The 25,496-nt window shown below is 45.3% G+C and overlaps 1 protein-coding gene and 1 long non-coding RNA gene across 15 annotated transcripts in view; one reads left to right on the top strand and one right to left on the bottom strand.

Annotated features, from left to right (window-relative positions):
• Positions 1-25,496, top strand: part of CCDC148 (coiled-coil domain containing 148) — a 211,083-nt gene that overhangs the window by 77,054 nt on the left and 108,533 nt on the right. For 9 of the 14 annotated variants that reach the window (XM_073545672.1, XM_073545668.1, XM_073545674.1 and 6 more), the window contains one exon: positions 19,513-19,616. The exons of 1 other annotated variant lie outside the window; for it this stretch is intronic. In XM_073545672.1, the coding sequence (XP_073401773.1) occupies positions 19,513-19,616 (104 nt within the window). Of the gene's footprint in view, positions 1-15,608; positions 15,639-19,512; positions 19,617-25,496 lie in introns of those variants that run through there. 4 more of the 14 variants (XM_073545682.1, XM_073545679.1, XM_073545678.1 and 1 more) reach the window with 4 other exon arrangements.
• LOC141049342 (uncharacterized) lies at positions 13,725-17,194 on the bottom strand. The gene is made up of 2 exons (XR_012220332.1): positions 17,014-17,194; positions 13,725-15,472 (listed from the first exon to the last, which is right to left on the bottom strand). It is a non-coding gene; the product is annotated as an uncharacterized lncRNA (long non-coding RNA).

Here is a 25,496-nt window from a genome sequence, read left to right as displayed (position 1 = left end):
TAGCATCTTTGACTTTTCTTTTACTTTTGACATATCCCCAAAATCCTTTATTATTGCTTTTGACATCTCTTGCAAGCCTCAATTCATTTTCAGCTTTACTAATCTGATTTGTGCCCTGCAGGTTCTGCAGACAGCATTATATTCTTCTTTAGATATGCCTCCCTCTTTCCATTTTATAAACATTTTTTTCTTGCTTTTTAGCATGTGCTTAAGTTCTGTGTTCATCCATCCAGGTTTCCTTAAATGTTTCCTATTCTTCCCTCTTTTTGGAATTGTTAACAACTGTGCTTTGAGAATTTCATTTTTCAAGATTTCCCATCCTTCCTGGATATAACAAAACAAAATGTGTAATTGAATACTTTTCTGGGAGAAATACTCCATTTTCTAAAACAATTTTAAGGGTGTCAACGCTTTCGACCATCACTGTTGCCAGTAGTTGGGGGCTTAGTTGGACAACCTGGCAGCAGGTCTACTAGTCCTTTAGTGGCAATGTCCTGCTGATAAAACAGATATTTTACAAAAAAAGACCAAAGAAATATCCTCAAACATATCCAAAATATAAAGGGGCTTTAAATATTATAAATCCGTATCCCCGTCATAATCAAAAATATAAATGGATTCTTTATTACCATATATCAACAAAAAGCAAATAACATGTATCCAATGACACCACTGCAAAAAGCAATAATAAAATGAATAGATTTTTATTAAACAAAATACACATTAAAAAAGAAAACATGAATCAGGATTACCCATGAAACGTGTGAGGAATCAAAAGATAGAGGAAATAGTCAAGTCCATATGAGTGGTAAAGCGGACCAGTATCAAGCTCAAGGGGAGTGTGAGAAAGCACATCAGCGAAACGCGCGTCGGAGCGTTTGTGGTGTCATGGACAGGCGGCTTACAGCAATATGGGTAAGATACATTTTGCATCTTTCTTTCATTAGGACAGTGTTTTTTTGTCTTTACTTTATGCACTTATTTATTAATATACTTCTGGCCATATGAAGTTTTTGCATGGTTACGAGTAAATACTTGCAGCTGTCCTTATTGTATGATCATATATAACCAGTCTCGAGCTTACAATAATATTTAAGTCAATGATCTTCTATTGATCCGTCGTAACTTTCACGGGTCACAGATTTCACCTTCTCTGGACTCCCATAAATGTCTATTTTATAGTTTTGCTCTGTAGCCGAGGAAAATACTGGATGCAAAGCTGAAGATCTAGAAGCGAAGCCCAGATAAATGGAACATTCATGGCATAAATACTTTAATATACGGCCAATTAATTTAGCTGAGAAGCTCTAATTACACTTTATTACATAGCACAGTAGGAGTTGGCTGCAGTAAACAGACACCGAATGGCAGGAAAATGACGCCCATAAACTATGCCCAGCTCATCCCCTTCTCCCTTATGACTACCGTCTCCGCCGTTACCGCAGGATTGATCGAAGGAGCTTAGAAAGAAGGATGAAGTTCATTAAAGTGTGTCAGGATAAATGAGATCGCTGCGATTATGACATACAAAGTTGCTTTCTCAACTACAAAACGAAATGGACAAAAATGGATTTGTGTTAACGCCAGAAAACAAATTTGACAAATACAGAACGTTTTCTATAGACTGACTATATATGGAGGAGTTGGCCCTGGAGGCAATGATTTCTTGGCACCAGGATTGAAATTATATTTATACTTTGTCAGATTCCAGAATATCATTTTAGATCATAAGTCAAAGCTTCAGCTCAGAAATTTCTACCCAAAGGCTACTGAAAAGAAAAGGTAATGAAGAAGTAAGTAAAATCTGTTTTCATAGCTAGCTTTCAGGATTAGAGTGGGTCTAGTGGTGGCCTACATCTCACCACTGAGACCTAGACCCTGCTTCTCTACATGTAGCTGCAGGCTGTACGCAAGCATAAGGCTGTGTTCACATGTCCGGTAATCATCAGAACAGATCCAGCAACAATCCATTGAGTAAAAAGTTACTTTTTTGTCCGCCTGAAAAAATAAAATGATCTGTTCTTTGCTTACTGGATCAGTTTCAAATAGATGATTACTTGAAAGTTTATGATAAATATTTATTTTTTTCACTTCCAGTAAGCAAAGAACTGATCCTTTTCAAATTGGGTGTAACGGATGGCTGTTTAATAGATCCATTTTTTGTAGATTTCAATGTTAAAAAAATGGATCCAGTTGAAATCATTTCTTTTTTAGGCGGACAAAAAAGTTGTCTGCACTTTTTTCTGTTTTTTCAAATTGCTGCTGGATCAGTTCTGAAGGATGGTTACTGGATATGTGAACTTAGCCTTACTCTCTCCGAAGAACTTCATGGAGTTAAAGGGGCTGTCCATGAAGATAAATTATTCCCTATCCACAGGATAACTTATACTTTCGGGTGAGTAACTGGAGGACACTGCACCGATATTAGTCCAGGGTACATTAATCCTCGATAGCATTAAGTCCGACCGCCGCTCCATTCATTCCCTATATGGCTACGACAAAAAGCCAAGTGTGGAACACTAAACAGGGGTTAGATGGAGCGGCGTTCAGGGTTGCACACTGCCACGCCTTTCTGATGGAGATGAAAGTGCCCTGTTTTGACGATCGTTGCAGGTCCCTTTTGGATAAGTTCTAGAGATAAGTTATCACCTATCTTAAACTTTTCTTAACCGTAGAACCCCTTCAAGGTGGCAGCAATGCCAGTGGATCTTTTTCTTTCATAGATGATTGTCAAACTCTTCTCTATAGTAGTCTTCATAAGGAATCTTCAAAAATAGCTTAAAAAAATAGGTTTACATAAAGGAAAGAGGGGGCTATATCTAAGGAGTGAGGTAGCAGCGGTTCACGCTACCATTGTAATTATCCCGCCCGTCAGCTGAGTCTGCATGCACCACCGTGTGCTTGTGCCGGAGTTGCCTGCCCTTACATGCACCATCAGATTGACAGACATTTGTCCATGTGCACTCTGCTGCTAACATGAATATCACACTATCCGAAACCACAGAGATGCGATCCCAGTCTTACACCCAACAATTCTGACTGCACTACATGTACAGCCTCCTAAGGAGGAAGTTGGAACCATGACTATTTTAAGAATACCTACTGTTACTAATATCAAACATCATGAAAATTAGCAATGTCCACACAGATCTCAGCTGCCGGAGATGTGGGTAGGTAGGATGTGATCCGCAGGGCTCCCGTTCGGCAGTCGGGGAATAAAGACGTGGCCGTTGTTCTGGAAATTGATTCACTCACCTTTTATTATTCAGCCACTGTGACATTGATTTTCAATGTAAGCATACCAGCCACATCAGGTCTAAGAGATATTTCTGTTAAAGTATTTACCGTATATTCTGAAATCTACTGATAGATCAGCTTTAAAGGGGTATTCCCATCTCCAAGAACCTATCTTAATATGTAGTAGGTGTAAAAGTAATACCTCCAATTAGCAATGTAGTATAGTTCTTCTGATTAGCTATGTCTCTTTTCTCATGTGCAGGGCACTGCAGTAGCTTAGGTATCTATGGTTACGACGACCACTCATACAGTGAGTTAGCTAGTTGCTAGTGGTCATAACCATGGATAAGCTACTGCAATGCCTGCACATGAGAAAAGACATAGCGAATCAGAAGAACTATGCTACATTTCTAATTGCAGGTATTTTCTAATATTATTATTATTACACCTGCTACATATTGGGTTCGGGTCTTGGAGATGGGAATACCCCTTTAAGCTTTGCCCGCCTGTGACTTCCTATATCATATGATTGAGTGGTTTCTGTTTTAACAACCTTTTACCCTATGGAACGTTTCCCTTTAAAGAGGTTTTCTGACACTATTAAAAAAAATTCTCAGGCATGGATTGTTAAAAAATGAATGTCTAGTGATGCACTGTTACAGTCACCTTACCGCTGCAGTCAATCATAGGTTTCAGCGGTCACATAACATTCGCCCGGTGCAGGCATCACTTCTAGATTTGATGCTGTCCACCTGAGTGAGCTGTACTGGATCTGTGGAGGCGCAAACAGGTGTCATCGCGGCACCATAGCTAATCTAACACGTATAAGAAATCAGCCAGGCTCGAAATGTCTTTCTCCATTCTCAAAGTCAAGAACAATGTTCTTTGGTGTCAGCCGGTGCAAACCTGTGCCCACGATTCACCTATTATCATGCTCCACCGACACAGAAGTAACAACGTAGATGGGGAGAATCATGAACCTTGTGGGCCCCAGAGCAAAATCTCCAACAGGGCCCTTAACTGTCGCAGCTCTTTAATAGTTTATGGGCCAGTAGGAGTTTTTGGGCCCCCTAGGCTCCTGGACTAGATGAGATTACAACCCTTGCACCTTTTACTGTTACGTTCCTTTGGAGAATATTTAGTATTTACCGTATATTCAGATCTGTATCGCTGTTGTGAAATTACAGGATGAAAAACTGTAAGCTCTTGGCTTTCTCCGGCTTCATTTCATCGTGGAGAGGTAAAAGCGAGACAAAAAGAAAATACCTGAGCATAAGTAAGTGCACCTAAGACAGCGCAGAGCTGCTTAGTCCCCGCGCGCTTCATTTATTTGACGGACACAATGGCAGGTAGTCTCACAGCATGCATCGAAAGGTTACATTGCTCCAGACGAACTGTATTGCATTTACCTTTGTCAGGTGTGAAGGGAGCAATTATTTTTCGGTTTGGAGAAATAATAGACAACGTATCGAAGGAAACTACAATTGCTACTGCACCTGAATGAATGAATGCAGCCATATGAGCCGCTGGGATTTACTCATAAAGCGGGAACATAAGACTAAATCATTTTGGGTAAAGATGAAAAACAGAACACCCAGGATCCAGGACAGTAAAGGGAAGAATAACAAGTCCCTTCGCTTCGGCGGTGAGAAATGTTTCAGACTAAGACCATGTTTTTTTCCCAGACCATGTTTTCTCATTTTGTGAGAATCTCAGATTTGTCCTGGGTCCTGATCCCTCTCAAGATGCTGAGCCGGAGCATAAATGTATTCATCCGTTCTTTGTACGTGTGAAGGAGCAGGGCTTGGATGATTTGAAGGATCGGCTGGACCATGGCTAGATTTTCTGGCCATTTTGATTTGTGACATCTGTTAGTGTAAAAATAAACTGCATTAACCCTGATGCCAGGTGGCCATGCTGCAGCGCTCGTCTCTTTATGCCGCAGCTTTACCACCTGCAGCTATAATTATTACAGAAATGGGCTTCTAATTCAGAGGAACAAAGGCTCTTTACAGTTATAGATTAGCAGGGCAGCTACCACATAAATCTCATGCTTTCATTGGAGCAAAATGACTGCTTACTGCATGGCTTACCATTAGTAGGGGAAAGAATTCAGAACTTTGGAAAAATGAATATATTCGGGCAGAATTCTCTCTATGGCGGACAATCCATTAGCAAGGCGGAGAGCACTCCAGAATGACCATCAAACATGACCTGGAGTAACCGGATGAGTTTGTCACCTGATCTTCGTGCTCAGACTTTACTATGTTCTATGGACATATCCCAAGGGGAGTTTTTGGCCTTGAGGTGCACCTAAAGCCGGCCATACACATTGGCGGGTGTCAGTGGAATGATGCTTCGGCTGATGGCAAGCTCAGCTGACTCTCCCCTACACAGGCGCCCTCACTCGGCCAAGCGCTCCTGTTTTCTCTATGACAAAGCCGCCAACCGACTCGTTGGCCATCCATTAATGTTTAGGAACACGATGCAATCTTCAGTCCAAACTTGGACGTGAACGGTCGATATCTCTCCTGACAGTTGTCCTCTGCCCCCCATACACATTAGACATCGCTATCGGTGTGTGCAGCTGACAGTCTAATGTGTGTGGGGTCCTTAAGATTACTTACCAAATAAATGCTTACATTATAGCAGAAGTACCAAGAGGCATAGAGTATTGTCATGTCCGCCATGTCTGCCATGTCTGTTTTGTCTCAAGAACTCCTGGAGCGATGTGCATGCGCATATCTTGTCTGCTATCCTGCTTGTTCCCTAGAGCAGTGTGCACACTCACCTCATGTCTGCTGAGCTGCAAGATGCCTGCGTTTCTGCTTTGCCTTCTGTGATCTTCTTGTCATGTCTGAAACCTTGATCATGTGACGTTTCCTAAGATCCTGCACTGTCTGGTTCTGCAATCATCTCGTCATGTCTGAAACTCTGATCATGTGACCTTTCCTAAGATCCTGCACTGTCTGGTTCTGCAATCATCTCGTCATGTTTGAAACTCTGATCATGTGACCTTTCCTAGGATCCTGCACTGTCTGGTTCTGCAATCATCTCGTCATGTCTAGAATCCCTGATCATGTGTCCTTCCTAGGATCCTGCACTGTCTGGTTCGGTGATCATCTCGTCATGTCTGAAACCCTGATCATGTGACTGCGCTCTGTGATCCTGGAGCATCTGAACTTGGAAGTTCTCCCCTGGTCCTGACCCGGAAGAGGAGGTGCTGTGCCCTATATCAGACCTCTCCTTCCTATGCTCAGGGCCTGAGTATTGTGTTGTGTCCCTGCATGGCTGCTTGGTCTGTGGGGCGCTCCCTCTATTCTGTGCCCTTGCACCTAGCTCTGTAGTGCGTCTCTGCACACGCTCCGTGCTCGTATTCCGTCCCTTGTCTCATGCCTTGTCTAGTGTTTGTCCTTCGTGCCATGTTTTGTCTTTGCCTTGCTTTGCCTTGTAGTCCTTGATTGCTCTGATTCTGTTCCGTGTTTCTTTCCATGTTTCCTGTCTCGCTTTGCTTTGTGGCTTCAGGCATCTCTCTCTGTACCCTGTCCCTGACTTGTCTCCCTACACGTGCAGGCCTCGTCTCTGTTCTCTGTCCCTGACGTGTCTCCTTACACGTGCAGGCCTCGTCTCTGTTCTCTGTCCCTGACGTGTCTCCTTACACGTGCAGGCCCCCGTCTCTGTGCCCTGTCCCTGACGTGTCTCTCTACACGTGCAGGCCCCGTCTCTGTACCCTGTCCCTGACGTGTCTCTCTTGACGTGTCTCTCTACACGTGCAGGCCTCCGTCTCTGTACCCTGTCCCTGGTGTGTCTCCTACACGTGCAGGCTCCGCTCTGTACCCTGTCTAGTCCCAAGGTTCTCCCTTGGCCCGGCTCTGGACTTCGGCCTACGCTCCGCTGCTAGACTCTGTCCCTGTTCCTGGCATGCCTCTCTACACGTGCAGGTCTCCGCTCTGTACCCTGTCTAGTCCCAAGGCCCTGCCTTGGCCCGGCTCTGGGCTTCGGCCTACGCTCCGCTGCTAGACTGTCCCTGGCATGCTCTCTGCATGCGCAGCTCTTTGCCTCGTTCTTTGTCTTTTCCCTGATGTTTCGTGCTCTCTTGCACTTTTCGTACTAGGCTTTGCCATGCTGTCTCGCGTGTGGCTCTGTCCTGTACCCTTTGCCTAGCCCTGCCTTGTGGCCTCATGCCTCCCTGCACGTGCCTGGTCGCCTGTGCCTGCCTGGTGTGCCTCAGCCATGCCGCCTCTAGCCGTGCTCGCCTGTGTGCCTCAGCCGTGCCCCCGTCCAGTGCTAAAGTGGTTCCCGGCTGTGTGGCCCCGCAGTGGTGCCGCCTCTAGTCGTGCCCGCCTGCAACTGTCATCGTCGGTACCACCTGCCAGTGCCCCCGCCGTGGTCTCCGTGCTCTCTTGCACGCACGCTGGTTCTCGCACTGTGCCTTTTCGTGCTACTCTTGCACAAAGCCTTTTGCCTCTTTTGCTCTGCTCTTAACCCTAATTTGCCTGCCGGATTCCATAACCTGCCGACCGCTGCCAGAGGTTCGGACCTAGATGACTGCGGCCTGATGTCCGTAGCCAGATACCTGGACCCTGTCAGTCGATGCCAGTACCTCGGTTTCCGATGCCATTGTACCTGTCCCTGGCGTGCCCTTGCACGCGCAGGCCACCGTCCTTGTGTCTCTCCCTGGCATGCCCCTTGGTATGCGCAAGCCTCGTCCTGTGAACCCGAACCTGGCATGTCCGTTGACACGCATCATGTCGTTAACCCTGTCTTGTTTCCTTGCATGGAACCCTGGCTGACTTTCGGATGTCCGGATCCTGATTGCCTACAGAGCCTCAGAACCTGTTGTCCCGGTTGATCTTCGCTTGCTGTCCGGAGTCTGATGTCATCGTGCCTCCGCCTACCATCTGCACGTACCATGCTTGGACCTTGGCATGCCTTTGCACGCACCTTGCTATGTTGTCCCTGTTCTGGTTATGTTTGTACCTGATGTTATCCCTGAAGCCTTCCTTAAATGGAGTTTCTTTTGAAATAACATCTCGCCTTGCCTTGTTTCCCTGAGCCGGCCTTCTGGTCCAGCTGCCGTGTTGGCTCACTCCCTTGGTCTTGCCCCTGACACTCCCTGTATAGGGGATGGTTCTCACTAGGTTAGCTCGCCCTAGGTGGATGGGTGCCACGGCCCAGAGGGTGCACTCATTCAAGTAAGAAACGACTCAGCGTAAGCTGACACTCGTCACAAGTATTCATTGATGGTTATGAATGGATTTAGGAGAAACATGGATATGATCCGTGATAGCTCGTTATCCTCTTAAACCAATCAGGGTTCAGCAAACAAGTTGATACTCATCTGAGACAGGGGGTTCGGGGAAAACTCGTTCTGAGATGTAGAAAGTTGTAGAAAAATCAGTCACCCTTTGCATATAATTGCCAAGAATATGAGCAGATCTAATTAGTAGAAAGGTTTTTGTACTATTGTGTGATGGGATCCGCTACTGCTCATGACAGACCTAAGTCAGGTGTCTGAATATAAAGAAGTTATCCAAGGAACTGAAAAAGAAATCTCTGGAGTAATACATCATTACTTTTAACCATATCAATGCAAAAGAAACCATACTCTCCAATATGCAAATTGCCTCTTCAGAAAGAAAGAGGACTTTTACTCTACAGCGCCACCTATTGGTAGTAGCGATCCTACAAGTCACAATCAACCCTTTAACGAGTCTTGTAATATGACTTAGGATAAAAGCCAAATCAGAATCTCAATTTGCAGACACGGTGTTTCGAGCTATTGGCTCTCGTCAGTGCAAAGTATGAGATCTGATTTGGCTAGGTGAGAGGCTCTGGACTAAGGTCTAAGAGGTAAGGTTTCTCCTTGCAGAGAGTGACATGCCAGCTCTGGCTTGTCAAGGTAAGGAGGCTTATTCGCCGTGCAATGCTCCTCTGGGAAAATAATATGCAAATTGCCTCTTCAGAAAGAAAGAGGACTTTTACTCTACAGCGCCACCATACTCTCCAATGTGATTTTCAGCCTCTCCGCTCACTCCTTTGCAATTATAGTCTGTTCTCTTTCTGTGGTCGGGCAGTAGCTTCTCCTATGTGACCCAGTAGTGCATTGTACTCGGCTTCTGCTAACTTCTCATTGTCATGATTCCTCTGCTCAAAGTGTCAAAGGGATACTGATGGACAGCTCTGTCATCCTATCCTGTGCTGGGGTGTGCTGAGCTGTCGGTGCTTTGATAGGTCAACCGAGCTGTCAATCTGACTGGAAGGTGTAGAGACTTCCACAGGTGCTCCATATTCTTGGTATTTACCCTGTTATATAGGTGAGCTCTCTGGCCCAGATCATTGGCAATCAAAAGCTTGTTCTAAGCTGGTGCTCTCTGGTTTGTTTGCCTGTACCCTGTGCTGTAAGTTCTGATCTTCTGCTGCTGATCTTTGACCCGTGTTCAGACTACCCGTTTGTTATTGCCCCTTTGCATGTGATATTCCGTTGCTGACCTTTGGACTGTGTTCTGACTACTCGTTTGTTATTGCCTTTTTGCATCTGATATTCCATTGCTGACCTTTGGACTGTGTTCTGACTACCCGTTTGTTATTGCCCCTTTGCATCTGATATTCCGTTGCTGACCTTCGGATCGTGTTCAGACTACCCGTTTATTGCCCCTTTGCTTGTCCACTGTCATTCTGACCCTAGCATGGGTCCTGACTTGTGACTTTGTATTTTCTCTTGGCTTACTACGTGATCTTTTGGTATTGACCCCGGAATGTCTTGACTGAGCTTATTCACGGCCTAGCCGTGGGTTGTGACTAGCGTCACACTCATCTCCTATAGTACTCCCCACCCCTGCAGAGCACATAGTAACTCACAGCCTCCACAGTCCCACCAATACATAGCCAATGTCCCATCTATGTATTTCTTGCATACCTTCTATTTATCGATCATCTATGTGTCTGCATTTATGTATATCACTTTCTTTTCTTTTGTTACTTCTGCTTTACATGTAGTAGTCATCTCCCGTTACTATACAGTAGCGACCTCTTTGACTTATGTAACATGAGGAGGAGCAGAACAGCGAAGCTACTGAGCATGTGCCTCCACCACTGGGGGTGGTCCCACACTCCAACCACCTAGGACACTATTGAAGAAGACTTGTCACCAGATTAAAACTGGCCAGTTTTTGCTCTTGTTCCTGCTACTCTCCTGAATATTTTTATTTTTTAATCGGCAGTTCAGTTCCAGAAATATAGACCTTTTTATTAAGTTCTAATATTTATGGTCTTTAAACTCCGAATTTTCTTTTAAATGCAAACATTCTAAATATGCTATATAGACAGTGATGAATGGCTTCCATCCTTTTTTTCCATAGTCATATACAGTCATATGTAAAAGTTTGGGCACCCCTATTAATGTTAACCTTTTTTCTTTATAACAATTTTGGTTTTTGCAACAGGTATTTCAGTTTCATATATCTAATAACTGATGGACTCAGTTATATTTCTGTATTCAAATGAGGTTTAATGTACTAACAGAAAATGTGCAATCTGCATTTAAACAAAATTTCACAGGTGCAAAAGTATGGGCACCCTTATCATTTTCTTGATTTGAACACTCCTAACTACTTTTTACTGACTTCCTGAAGCACTAAATTGGTTTTGTAACCTCATTGAGCTTTGATCTTCATAGCCAGGTGTATCAAATCATGAGAAAAGGTATTTAAAGTGGCCACTTGCAAGTAGTTCTCCTATTTGATTCTCCTATGAAGAGTGGCATCATGGGCTCCTCAAAACAACTCTCAAATGATCAGAAAACAAAGATTATTCAACATAGCTTTTCAGGGGAAGGATACAAAAAGTTGTCTCAGAGATTTAACCTGTCAGTTTCCACTGTGAGGAACATAGTAAGGAAATGGAAGAACACAGGTACAGTTCTTGTTAAGCCCAGAAGTGGCAGGCCAAGAAAAATATCAGAAAGGCAGAGAAGAAGAATGGTGAGAACAGTCAAGGACAATCCACAGACCACCTCCAAAGACCTGCAGCATCATCTTGCTGCAGATGGTGTCACTGTGCATCGGTCATGATGCCACTCTTCATAGGAGAATCAAATAGGAGAACTACTTGCAAGTGGCCACTTTAAATACCTTTTCTCATGATTTGATACACCTGGCTATGAAGTTCAAAGCTCAATGAGGTTACAAAACCAATTTAGTGCTTCAGGAAGTCAGTAAAAAGTAGTTAGGAGTGTTCAAATCAAGAAAATTATAAGGGTGCCAATACTTTTGCACCGGTCAAATTTTGTTTAAATGCAGATTGCACATTTTCTGTTAGTACAATAAACCTCATTTGAATCCAGAAATATAACTGAGTCCATCAGTTATTAGATATATAAAACTGAAATAGCTGTTGCAAAAACCAAAATTGTTATAAAGAAAAAAGGTTAACATTAATAGGGGTGACCAAACTTTTACATATGACTGTATGTTGAGGTCACTGAGAACTAAGGCCGAGTATACCTTAATGAGCTTGAAAGGAGTTTTATACAGTCCTAGGGGACTTCAGAACGTTACACACGTCTTTTCAGGACAATTTTTTTTTTTGGGGGGGGTCTTTAGTGTAAATTTTGATTTGTCATATGTGATAAATCAGTATTATTAATATTCTATGTGTGCTAAACTGCGGAACAGGAAGAGTACGTGACGGTTATGTTTATGGAGCTATCAAACATTTAAAAAACAAACAAAAACATTTACAAAGAATATGAGACCGGAGAATATAACATCAGGACACTTGGGAGCTGTACAAAGACAAATGAACCCTACTCCAGTGCCGATCACCAGAGCACAAATCTCAGGATCTCTCTGTTGGAATGACTTTGCCCTCGTTGCAAGACTAATCCAAGTAATGCACATGTGGCGAGATCACAATCTCTATTCCTGCCTTTCTGCTTATGAGATTGAAATACAGAAGTGCTGCCAATGGCAGGAGTCGCTCCTTGGCTGCTTAATTGTATCTGACAGATAAAGGACATAGACAGCGTAAAAATCTAAGCACTGTACTTACCGAGCATAAGGCTGGATTATTGATGGTGTGCATGGTGCCGACTGATTAATTACACATCCAGCAATAATACTATGGGGGATTTATCTAGGATATAAACAGTCTCATTTATTTAAAGGGAATGTGTGAGGACTGACTGCTATTATCAAGCAGGAAGATTTGAAAGCAAAATTCCGCCTTCTCATGACATTTCATGGTCTAAAGACTCTTGTGAATGGCAGTATGTAGACTAGTAGTACCTATGACTCCACAATATTAGGCTATGTTCACACTAGGTGTTTTTTTTCAGTGTTTTTTTTTTTTATAAGCTTTTTAATGCAAAATTTCAGCTGCGTTTTACAGTACAAGCAAAGTCTGAGATTTCAGAAATCTCATGCACACGGCTCTTTTTTTTCTCATCAGTATTTTGTGCTTTGCATGTTATTTTTTCACAATAGAGCATGTCACTTCTTTCACTGTTTTTTTTCTGTGTTTTTCACTCATTCAAAGTAATGGGTGCTGAGAAAATGCTGAAAATCAGCACCAAACAATGCAGGTATCAGGTTTTGCAATGTTTTTTTTTTGTGCCAAAACCTGATTAAATAGAATGAGATTTTTTTATTGTTTGCACTAAACTTTATCGGCAAACACGAGAGACAAATGTAGCATGACAAAAATGCACAAAAACCGCACCAAAAAAACAAAATCTGATTTTTTTTTTTCTGCAGCTTCTTTCCTGCTAATAGAGCACGTTTTGCTGTGCAAAAAAATAAAACACAAAGGGAACCTGTCACCAGTTTTGGCCGATACTAAGTATGGAGTGGACAAGGCAACTGTTAGGTGGATTCATAACTGGCATAGTGATCGGACCCAAAGAGTGGTCGTAAATGGCTGCGCATCCAGTTGGAAGAATGTCTCAAGTGGGGTACCACAGGTTTCTGTCCTGGGCTCTGTATTGTTCAACATCTTTATCAATGATTTAGATGAAGGAATTGAGGGTAAACTGATTAAATTTGCTGATGACACAAAGCTAGGAGGGATAGCTAATACTAGAGAAGAGAGAGAGGATTCAAAAAGATATAAATAAACTGGAGCAGTGGACAGCAACTAACAGAATGGTTTTTAGCAGGGAAAAATGCAAAGTACTACATCTGGGCAATAAAAATGAAAAAGCATATACAGAATGGGAGGAATAGGGCTAAGCAACAGCACATGTGAAAAAGACTTGGTGTGACGGACTCAGCTCCTGCTGAGCCCATTTTTTGAGTGGACCCTCTGGGTCGTGGCACCCACCTACCGAGGGCGAGCTGACCTTGTGAGAATCCACCCCCTATACAGGGATTGTCAGGGGCAAGACCAAGGGGGTGAGCCACCACGATTGCTGGGACCAAACGGCCGTCTCAGGGGGACACTATGGGAGTGTCTGACGACCAGAGACAAGCAGGAGACAAGACAAGAGGTAAGTGCAAGGTATCTTCATTAAGATCTTCAGAATCACATTCAGTGCAAACAAGCAAAACGTGCAAGGTGCGCGCGCGGGCATGCCAAGGTCCATAGCATAGTATGTGCCAGGTGACATGCCTAGGTACAGGTAATGGCATCGGACTCCGGACCGCTGGCGACGATCGACATGATCAAGGCATCAGGCTGCGGACATCAGGCCGCAGTCATCCAGCTTACAATCTCTGGCAGCGATCGGCAGGTTCCGGGCATCCGGCAGGCAAACCAGGGTTCAGGCAAGGAGGCACAACAGATATCCAGGCATGGTGCGTGTTAGGAAACACGCCAAGGTCCAAGGCTAGGTGCGTGTGTAGGGGACACGCCAGGGTTCAAAGCGAGGTGCGTGTGTAGGGGACACGCCAGGGTTCACAAAACGAGACAGGGTGCGTGTGTAGAGACACGCCAAAGCACAAGGTACAAGACAGAGTGCGTGTGAGACACGCCAAAGCACAAGGTACGAGACAATGCGTGTGAGACACGCCAAAGCACAAGGTACGAGACAGAGTGCGTGTGTAGAGACACACCAAGGCACAAGGTAGAAGACAGAGTGCATGTGTAGAGACACGCCAAGGTCAGGGTTCAAGGCAAGGTGCGTGCTAGGAGCCATGCCAGGGTTCAAGGCAGGGTGCGTGCTAGGAGCCACGCGGGACGCACACGTCACTGGCCAGTGCACACGGCTGTAACGCCAGCATGAGGCACGATCTTGGCACAGGAGGGGGCAAAGGAACCTTCGTGCTAGGAGCCACGCCAGGTTCAGGGCAGGGTGCGTGCTAGGAGCCACGCCAGGGTTCAAGGCAGGGTGCGTGCTAGGAGCCACGCCAGGGTTCAAGGCAGGGTGCGTGCTAGGAGCCACGCCAGGGTTCAAGGAAGGGCTGCGTGCTAGGAGCCACGCGGGAGGCACGTCACACTGGCCAGTGCACACGGCTGTACACAAACACGAGGCACTTACCACGGCACAGGAGACGGCCAAGGGGAACCCACGCCGGGGTTCAAGGCAAGGAACAAGGCAAGACTAGGCAAGAAACCAGGTACGGAACACGGAGCGGAACATAGGCAGAAACAGAGCCAGGTCAGAGCGAGGACAGAGTCTACCAGCGGAGCGTAGGCAGAAGCCCAGAGCCGGGCCAAGGGAAGACCTTGGGACAAGACTTGGAAATGTGCAAGAGAGCACCACAGGACAGAGTTCGGAAAACCAAGCAGAAACGAGAACATGAGAAGTACTACAAGGCTCAGAATAGCAAAGACCAGACATGGCGAAACAGGAAAGGCAGAGAACAGAGGAAAGACTACAAGTCAAAGTATAGCTAAGGCAAGACATAGCAAAACAGACTAAGACAGAGAACAGCAGAAGGACTACAAGGCAAAGCAAGGCAATGACAAACATGGCACGAGAGACAACACAAGACATGGCACAAGACGAGACGAAATACGAGCACGGAGCGTGTGCAGAGAAGCACTACAGAGCAAAGTGCAAGGGCACAGAATAGAGGGGGCAACCCCACAGACCATGAGCCGTGCAGGGAAGCAACACAATAATCAGGCCCTGAGCATAGGAAGGGGTGGTCTAATATAGGGCACAGCACCTCCTCTTCCGGGTCAGGACCAGGGTTCAACTTCCAGTTCAGATGCTCCAGGATCACAGAGCATAGTCACATGATCAGGGTTTCACACATGACGAGATGATCACCGAACCAGACAGTGCAGGATCCTAGGAAAGGTCACATGATCAGAGTTTCAGACATGACAAGATGATTGCAGAATCAGACAGTGCAGGATCCTAGGAAACGTCACATTAACAGGGATTCTAGACATGACGTGAAGATCACAGAAGGCAAAGCAGAAACCCGGGCATCCTGCAGCTCAGCAGACATGAGGTCAGGGCTGCCACTAGGAATTTCGGGGCCCCATACTGGCAAAATTTATGGGGCCCCCCTTGAGACTCTACCCAGGCTCCACCCCCAGTTCCGCCTCCACCCTAGCTCCTCCTCCACCATGCGAACCTTCCAAAATCCCTCCTCGGGTATTATCATTGACCCTAGTATTTCTAGTAACCCCTTTTTTTCTACTCTAACTTTAACCCTGTTTACAAAGCGGCCTTTTCTATTGTCTTGTGCTTTTGATTAACATACTAACCGCTTGCATTTGGTTTTTATTAGGTGCCAATCTAAAATCTAATTTTATTTTCAGAAAAATGATCTTTTCATCCCCAATGTTTGTTTTTCCCCAAGTGTAACATGAGAAATTGGACCCTAACAGTAGTTGTGCAATTTGTCCTGAGTAGGCTGATACCCCATATAGGACTATGGGCTGAGCTGCAGGTGGAGACAGTCAACATGCTGGTACTGGTCAGCACAGTCTGTGATAACTGAAAGGATAGGACTATGGGCTGAGCTGCTGGTGGAGACAGTCAACATGCTGGTACTGCTCAGCACAGTCTGTGATAACTAAAAGGATAGGACTACGGGCTGAGCTGCAGGTGGAGACAGTCAACATGCTGGTACTGGTCAGCACAGTCTGTGATAACTAAAAGGATAGGACTACAGGCTGAGCTGCAGGTGGAGACAGTCAACATGCTGGTACAGGTCAGCACAGTCTGTGATAACTAAAAGGATAGGACTACGGGCTGAGCTGCAGGTCGAGACAGTCAACAATGTGCCTACTAATCTTGGCACTGGAGATCTGTCCCCCTGAGCCCTGGATCACCCCATCAGCCCCTTGGTCCCCCCCATCATCAGCCGGGCCCCTGGGTAACCCCCACAGACAGCTGGGCCCCTGGGTGACCCCGACAGACAGCTGGGCCCCTGGGTGACCCCCCACAGACAGTTGGGCCCCTGGGTGACCTCCCACAGACAGTTGGGCCCCTGGGTGACCCCCCACAGGCAGCTGGGCCCCTGGGTGACCCCCCACAGACAGCTGGGCCCCTGGGTGACCCCCCACAGGCAGCTGGGCCCCTGGGTGACCCCCCACAGACAGCTGGGCCCCTGGGGGACCCCCCCACAGACAGCTGGGCCCCTGGGTACCCCAGACCCCCCCTACAGACTGCAGGGTGGGCCCCTGGGTCCTCCACAATATGCCGGGCCCCTGGGTCCCAACAGGACCACCAATGTCCCCCATGATTAGACACAACCGGCGCCGGGGTCCCCAGACCCCCTGAACAGACTGAGTCTGGACAACAGGCCCCCGATGTCCCCATGATCAGCAGGCTTTGCATACAGAGTCAGACATAAAAGAAAAAGAATATTCACTTACCTGCTCGCTGGCCGTCCACCGCACCGTCAGACCGTCACGTCACCCAGGTACCGACGTCTTCTGCAGGCCTGCAGCCGCTCCCAGTCTCGGCCATGCCGACGCCACGTGCACACCGCTCTTCTGCTTTCTCAGGAATGAGGAAGTGAAGAGTAGGAGCAGCGTGTGACGTCACGTCAAATGAGCCGGGCCCGGGGGAGGTGCTGGAATGTGGACCAGATCCGACCATGGTGCACTGGGGCCTGGGGGGGGGAGGGAGAAGGAGCCAAGCGCTTCCCTGCTGTCTGTCACATCACAGTGAATGAATGTAACACCAGGCAGAGCAGGCTGAGGGGGAGGACGGGGTGCCCCAAACCGCTGAAAAAATTGTAGGGGGGGCCCGGCCGGGACCCAAGCGGCATGCGCGGACCAGGCTGCAGCGCCCAGCTTGCTCAGGCGCCGCCACGGCCGCCGGACCCGGGCGGACCCCCGAAATCACCGGGCCCCATACAGGTGTAATGCCTGTCATGCCCTGATGGCGGCCCTGTATGAGGTGAGTGTGCACACTGCTCTAGGGAACAAGCAGGATAGCAGACACAAGGTGCGCGTGCACACCGCTCCAGGGGTTCATGAGGCATAGCAAACATGGCGGATATGGCGGACGTGACACTTGGGTATACTAATAGATCACAGACTGAATATGAGTCAACAGTGTGATGCAGCAGCAAAAACGGCAAATACAATTCTAGGATGTATTAACGGAAGTATACAGTCTAGATCACGTGACGTCATTATTGCCCTCTACTCCTCTTTGGTCAGACCTCATCTGGAATACTGTGTCCAGTTTTGGGAGCCACATTTTAAAAAAGACATCAACAAACTGGAGCAAGTTCAGAGAAGAGTGACCAGAATGGTGACCGGTATGCAAACCCTGTCTTATGAGGAAAGGTTACAGGATTTGGGAATGTTTAGCTTGCAAAAGAGAAGACTGCAATGAGACTTAATAGGTGTCTACAAATATCTCAAGGGCTGTCACATTGTAGAAGGATCATCTTTATTCTCATTTTCACAAGGAAAGACTAGAAGCAGTGGGATGAAACTGAATGGGAGGAGACACAGATTAGATATTAGAAAAAACTTTTTGACAGTGAGGATGATCAATGAGAGGAACAGGCTGCCACGAGAGGTGGTGAGTTCTCCTCAGTGGAAGTCTTCAAACAGAGGCTTGACAGACATCTGTCTGAGATTCTTTAATGAATCCTGCTTTGAGCAGGGGGTTGGACACGATGACCCAGGAGGTCCCTTCCAACTCTACGATTCTATGAGTTACGGCCATCGCCTTTCAGGGCTTATCTTCAGCATTCTATAATGCTGTAGATGTGGGCACGATTGCCCTCATTTTCCCTACTTATTATGCAGATTAGAGCCTTTCGCGCTTTTGTGCTTACAGTTTTCTTCTCTATTTCCTTATTCTGGTAAAGCACACATTTTTTAACGCTGAGTATAAAAATATTTTCTCAAAACGAGACTTAAAGGGAACCTGCATAAATTTCTAAAACCATTTTTATAAGAGAAGCCCGTTAAAAGATAACCCAGCCGATCCCTGTATGACCCCAAAGAAAAGCTGTGGCAGAGCAAAATAGTGGTTTTAAGTTTAGTATACGTGTGTCTGGAAGTGCATTGGGGTGGGACTATGCACTTCCAGATACTTAGCCTCACCCAGTGTTCCCTTCATATCGCCTCCCCCTGTACCAAGGCAAAAGACATGTCAATCAACCAGAGGAGGGTGTGGCTAGTCAGGGAATACAGCGTGAGGCTGGGGAACTGGAAGTCAATGACTGAGATGGGAATATTGGTCCCTATGAGCCTGTCACAAGCGGTCAGGTTTACAAAAACAGCCAAGTGAGCTGTCCGTCACGTTTTCAATGCAAATAGGAATTTGTGGTATAATAGACCTGAAATCAAGTCTGAATGTGCTCAAATACATAGAAGTAACACATGCCACACTTTAGCAAGAAAGAACTTGGTCATTTCTCAGTCCTACATTTGGAGATGACCAAGGCAGCTGCTCCAGGCACAAGCGACCCATCCACACCCGATGTCACTCCAGTATGGTGGGTTTAGGTGGATGTCAAATTTGCCTGCATCTCTGTTGATTTCCTAAATAAACTCATGCCATGTATTACTAAAGTTGTACAAAACGTAATATATTATTAATGTTTTTTTTTGCTTTTATCCGCCGATAACACACACGTTGCAGCTTGTGCGCTGTCCTATTGTTCTCAGAAACAATACATCTGGATAACGAACCATTGTTATATAAATCATCTTTTATCTAAATATAAGCGATTAAATCAGCATAGATGCTTATATAATCCAACCTTGTTGCCGTCAGTAGTGGTTCTGAACACTTCACTGCCGCGCGGCTATGAACACCTGAACATAACAATTACCAGACTAATATTTAACATCATTCAAACTTCCATAAGGATTATTATTATTTTTTGTTATTTTTCATACCAGGTCAAGAAAATTCAGCATGCATCTAAAATAACAAAAGACCAAATGCTAATAAAACAGCACAAACAGGTGTGGTGGAAAGAGAACAAGCGGCTGAGCGAAAGTAGGTAAGAAAGCAAAAAAATATAGAATTATAGTGCAGCCGACCTCCCGTTCTATTGTCCTGTTTTCTGGCTTGATTCAGTCACATCAGATAGGTTTATATAGCCAATAATATTCTTTTTCATATAGGAGACCATTTAGATGAGCACGTTATACTCATATATTTCAGTTCCTAGCCTTTTTTATGGTATATGGGATTGTGCCCCAGCCAGAGAAACTGTTACATGACCCTAGAAGAAAACTGACCACGAAAAATGTAAAAAGAAATAAAAATTAAAATATCCTTACTCTTTCCTCCTTAATTAATTGATTTTATCCTATTCTGTATCATATTACAATCAGAACTGTTTTTTCATTGTTCATTTCCCTTCTTAAAGTAAACGTGAATCATTTTCTAAAAGCTGTTTATTAAAAATTGCTTTATAATTTTGTTGAAGCAAAGCCTGTGTTACTTCTTTACACAGCTGGCTGTGCTGTTGCTTCGGATATAGATATATACATCTTATAGACAACAGCACAGCCAGCTGTGTAAAGAAGTAACACAGGCTTTGTTTCAACAAAATTATAAAGCGATTTTTAATAAACAGCTTTTAGAAAATGATTCACGTTTACTTTAAGAAGGGAAATGAACAATTAAAAAACAGTTCTGATTATAATATGATTATATATACAGTTGTGGCCAAAAGTATTGACACCCCTGCAATTCTGTCAGATAATACTCAGTTTCTTCCTGAAAATGATTGCAAACACAAATTCTTTGGTATTATTATCTTCATTTAATTTGTCTTAAATGAAAAAAACACAAAAAGAATTGTCCTAAAGCCAAATTGGATATAATTCCACACCAAACATATAAAAAAGAGGGTGGACAAAAGTATTGGCACTGTTCGAAAAATCATGTGCTGCTTCTCTAATTTGTGTAATTAACAGCACCTTTAACTTACCTGTGGCACCTAACAGGTGTTGGCAATAACTAAATCACACTTGCAGCCAGTTGACATGGATTAAAGTTGACTCAACCTCTGTCCTGTGTCATTGTGTGTACCACATTGAGCATGGAGAAAAGAAAGAAGACCAAAGAACTGTCTGAGGACTTGAGAAACCAAATTGTGAGGAAGCATAAGCAATCTCAAGGCTACAAGTCCATCTCCAAAGACCTGAATGTACCTGTGTCTACCGTGCGCAGTGTCATCAAGAAGTTTAAAGCCCATGGCACTGTGGCTAACCTCCCTAGATGTGGACGGAAAAGAAAAATTGACAAGAGATTTCAACGCAAGATTGTGCGGATGTTGGATAAAGAACCTCGACTAACATCCAAACAAGTTCAAGCTGCCCTGCAGTCCGAGGGTACAACAGTGTCAACCCATACTATCCGTTGGCGCGTGAATGAAAAGGGACTGTATGGTAGGAGACCCAGGAAGACCCCACTTCTTACCCCCAGACATAAAAAAGCCAGGCTGGAGTTTGCCAAAACTTACCTGAAAAAAACTAAAACGTTTTGGAAGAATGATCTCTGGTCAGATGAGACAAAAGTAGAGCTTTTTGGGCAAAGACAACAACATAGAGTTTACAGGAGAAAAAAAGAGGCATTCAAAGAAAAGAACACGGTCCCTACAGTCAAACATGGCGGAGGCTCCCTGATGTTTTGGGGTTGCTTTGCTGCCTCTGGCACTGGACTGCTTGACTGTGTGCATGGCATTATGAAGTCTGAAGACTACCAACAAATTTTGCAGCATAATGTAGGGCCCAGTGTGAGAAAGCTGGGTCTCCCTCAGAGGTCATGGGTCTTCCAGCAGGACAATGACCCAAAACACACTTCAAAAAGCACTAGAAAATGGTTTGAGAGAAAGCACTGGAGACTTCTAAGGTGGCCAGCAATGAGTCCAGACCTGAATCCCATAGAACACCTGTGGAGAGATCTAAAAATGGCAGTTTGGAGAAGGCATCCTTCAAATATGAGGGACCTGGAGCAGTTTGCCAAAGAAGAATGGTCTAAAATTCCAGCAGAGCATTGTAAGAAACTCATTGATGGTTACCGGAAGCGGTTGGTCGCAGTTATTTTGGCTGAAGGTTGTGCAACCAAGTATTAGGCTGAGAGTGCCAATACTTTTGTCTGGCCCATTTTTGGAGTTTTGGGTTAAATGATCAATGTTTTGCTTTTTGCTTCATTCTCTTTTGTGTTTTTTCATTTAAGACAAATTAAATGAAGATAATAATACCAAAGAATTTGTTTGCAATCATTTTCAGGAAGAAACTGAGTATTATCTGACAGAATTGCAGGGGTGTCAATACTTTTGGCCACAACTGTGTATGTATGTGTGTGTGTGTGTGTGTGTGTGTGTGTATATATATATATTAGTGACAGAGTCACTGGCATAGTATGTGAAGGGAGATACGTGTCACTGGGCATACTGCGAAATATTCAGGATTGAGAGTCCTCAGTGGTTGATACCTTTTAATGGCTAACTGAACAGATGGTAACACATTGCAAGCTTTCGAGACTACTCAGGTCTCTGCAGTCAGTGACGTAAAACCAGAGTGTTTTTGCCCCCAGCACACTGAGTGCTGAGAGGGTTAATAGGAACCTGTGTTATGGGCTAGTTTTAGTGGGCCTTCATAGAGTGGGTGGGAGGGGGTCCAATGTATCTCCACCTGCAGAGTCTTCACAGGACCTGTATGATGTCAAGGTCATTTGATTATCACATGGGATGTTAAATACCTGTCCGTGAGAGTAAGTGGGGTCCTGTCTTGGGAGAGCAGGAGCTCCCAGATTGCTCCCGGAGGAGCTAAGGACTGTGTGGGTTAACTGCAGGTTGAAACTGGAACTGCAGAGAAAGAACTCTGTGATACTTAAGGCTACTTTCACACATCAGGTTTTCGGCGTCAGGCGCGATCCGGCGTCGTGCCGGAACGCCGGATCCGGCAAATGTTTAGTAAAACCGGATGTGACGGATCCGGTTTTTTGCCGGATCCGTCTTTTTCTTGACAGACAAAACCGGATCCGTCTCATCCGGTTCATCCGTTTTTCTATCCGTTTTTCGACGGATTACGCCGGATCCGGTTTTTAAAATTGACCCTTGTGGCCTTCCGAACGGGATTGGCTACTGGAAAACTAGATATAGCATGTTCCTACAGCCCTTCTTTGACAGGTTGTAGAGAAGAAAGTGCAGGTTGGAGAGAAGAGCAAGTTACAGGCGAAGATGGATGTTGTCATTGGAAATATTACCACTAGAAGTTCTGTAACGGTTTCAGGGACAATTTTCCACTATACTTTATGTCACCTCAAGGCAGAGTACACTGGGATGACAGAGTGTGAGAGATTTTTGCCCTAAACTTGTGTACCTTCTGGACCAACAGTATATACCTTTGCCAACCAAAGTTGGCTATCTTGTCATGGTCTTACTATTTTTACCTTTAGGCCACAGGTGTGTACCTGGTTGTGTTTTATGCAAAGTATTTCACCTTTTAACAAAAGTTGTGTACATTGGTAGGAAATCACCAACAATAAACACAACTTTTTAAGTGAAATACTTTGCTTCAAACACAACCAGGAACACAACTGTGGCAAAAAGCTAAAATTTACCCACAGTTATACCTGGTTTTGAATACCTTTTTACCTTTGAAATACCCTGTATTTAACCTTTTTTTAAAACATAGTTCGCCGCAGAAAGAAATGACAGACAGCCATTGTGAAACGATAATTTAACTTTTATTTAAATTTTTTTTTTTTTTTTGTAGAATGTTTTTAAAGTGCAAAAAAACTTTTTTAGAAAGGTTTTAAACCCAATGGGCATTTTTATTACAAAAAACACACATTACAATTCTGTGTACTGTGGGGTGGAAATACTGCTGGAGGGGCTGCGGGACACTTCGACACTGGGTGTGTGGAGAGAGGACTGGGATCTTGGTGGGGAAGGAACAGTTAGAGGTGAAGGTGTGGAAAAAACTACAGAATGGGTGGACATGTGGGAAGCAGAAGAGGTGGAGTGGAGGGTTGGGCAGGGACTGTAGGAGCAGATGATGTTGATGGAAAGTTGTATGGGGAAGGAGTTTGGTACGGGGAAGGAGTTTGGTACGGGAAAGGAGTTTGGTACGGGGCAGGTTGCTGGAAGTGGGGAGATGACTGGTACTGGGGAGGTTGCTGGTACTGGGGAGGTTGCTGGTACTGGGCAGGTTGCTGGTATGTAGTAGGAGGGGGAGGATGAAAAGTGGCTGGAGGGGGTGCAGATGTAATAGGAGGGGGAGGATGGAAAGTGGCTGGAGGGGGTGCAGGTGGAGGAACTACAGTGGTGGGAGGTGGAGGTTGGGAGGTAACCTGCTGTAGAGCACCGTGGCACGAATGCATTACATGCATCTGCTGGGCAGGAGAGAGCGTTTCCATGCGCTCCACAACAGACCTGAAAAAGGTGTAGTTTGGCGAAGATCTTGCTTCTGAATGCATGGTTTGCAGAAGTGTCTTCACCTCCAGAATGCTGGAGTTGATCTGCTGAAAGCCTGCGGAGATTTGCTCTGACAAGACTTTGAGACAGTTCTGGAAAGATGCATTCAGATGCAATAACTCTTGCGCATAACTCTTTTCCTGACCCCTCTGCCGCTGTCGCCCAGTACCCGCAGGTGTACTAGAGGCGGCAGGGGCAGAAGGGTGGGGTAAAGGGAAAGCGATCTCCTCACCAGCAGCTTCATGTAATGTAGGCGGCCACGATGCTCCTGTGCTGGTGGATGGGACAGATGGGTCGAATGTGTGGGAAGGCAGGGAAGGTGCAGATGTACCGGGGCGGTCGAAGTGTCCCTCGGTGCCGGTCTCCTCAGGGATCGCCTCAGAAGGGTCCAATCGTGCAGGCTCCCGAGTGCTGCTCACCGTGCTGTGGAATAAAGAGAAAAAAAAACAATTAAAATACTGACATGGTATGGCCCTGGCTGAAAAAAAAAAGTTACATCTAACATTTTTTTCACATGTGGTGTGTAATATTTACCTTCTGGTGAGCATTGTTTCCCGGAGGAACGACAGGGCTTGTGCGTACTTGTACTTGCTCCTGCGTCCTCCAGATCCACTCGGGGCCCGCATCTCTTTATTGAACTCCTTCTTGAAACGATCCCTCACAGACCGCCACCGATTCACAATTCTGTTCCCTGAAACGAGAAAGGAGTGGTTAGTATACAACATCAGTGTTTCAAAAACTCCAGTCCTCATGGTCCCCAGGGGTCATGTTTTCAGGATTTCAATAGTAAATAGAAATCCTGAACACATGATCCGTGGGGACCACGAGGACTGGAGTTCGGGAAACACTGGTTTACATCAAGCAACCGTTACTGTATATACTTACGCTCTTTAATCTGGTCCCGAGCTTCGAGGTCCTCCCAGCAGCCCACAAGGAGAGAACAGATTTCCTCCCAGAGTCGTCGGGTAATGATCAGGTCAGCGTGGCGGCGGTCAGCCATATTCCAGAGCGGCTCCCTTTCTCTGACAAGATCGATGAGGCGGTCCACATCAATCCCTCCATCCTCACCGTCAGAGTCGGGAGCACGCTGTGAAGGCTGTTAAAGAAAAAGACAAAAATAACATAATTAGCCTCCACAAAAGAAATGAAATAAAAAGTGCAAAAAAACAAAGCAAAAATATTTATACTTACACGCTGGTGACCGCCGCGTTGCTGTCGCCGACGACCCTGGGAGGCACTGCGAGGACCTCTTGGCCGAGCACCAGATTGGGAAGACTAGAGAAGAAAACAAAAAATGTTATGAGTTTGGATGTAGGCATTTGTTTGCTGTGTGTGGTCTGCAGAACATTGTTTTCTATGTGTTGTGTGTAGTGTGATGTTGTGTTTCTGCGTTTGATGCAAAAAACTTACCAATTGTGAGCCCACTCCAAGCGTCTGTCCACCCCT

This window comes from Dendrobates tinctorius, unplaced genomic scaffold (genome assembly GCF_039654945.1).
Source record: "Dendrobates tinctorius isolate UK_male_01 unplaced genomic scaffold, ASM3965494v1 ptg000143l, whole genome shotgun sequence".
Classification (NCBI taxonomy): Eukaryota; Metazoa; Chordata; class Amphibia; order Anura; family Dendrobatidae; genus Dendrobates; species Dendrobates tinctorius.
The sequence above is the reverse complement of the archived record's forward strand: the minus strand, read 5'-3'. Positions and strand labels throughout refer to the sequence as shown.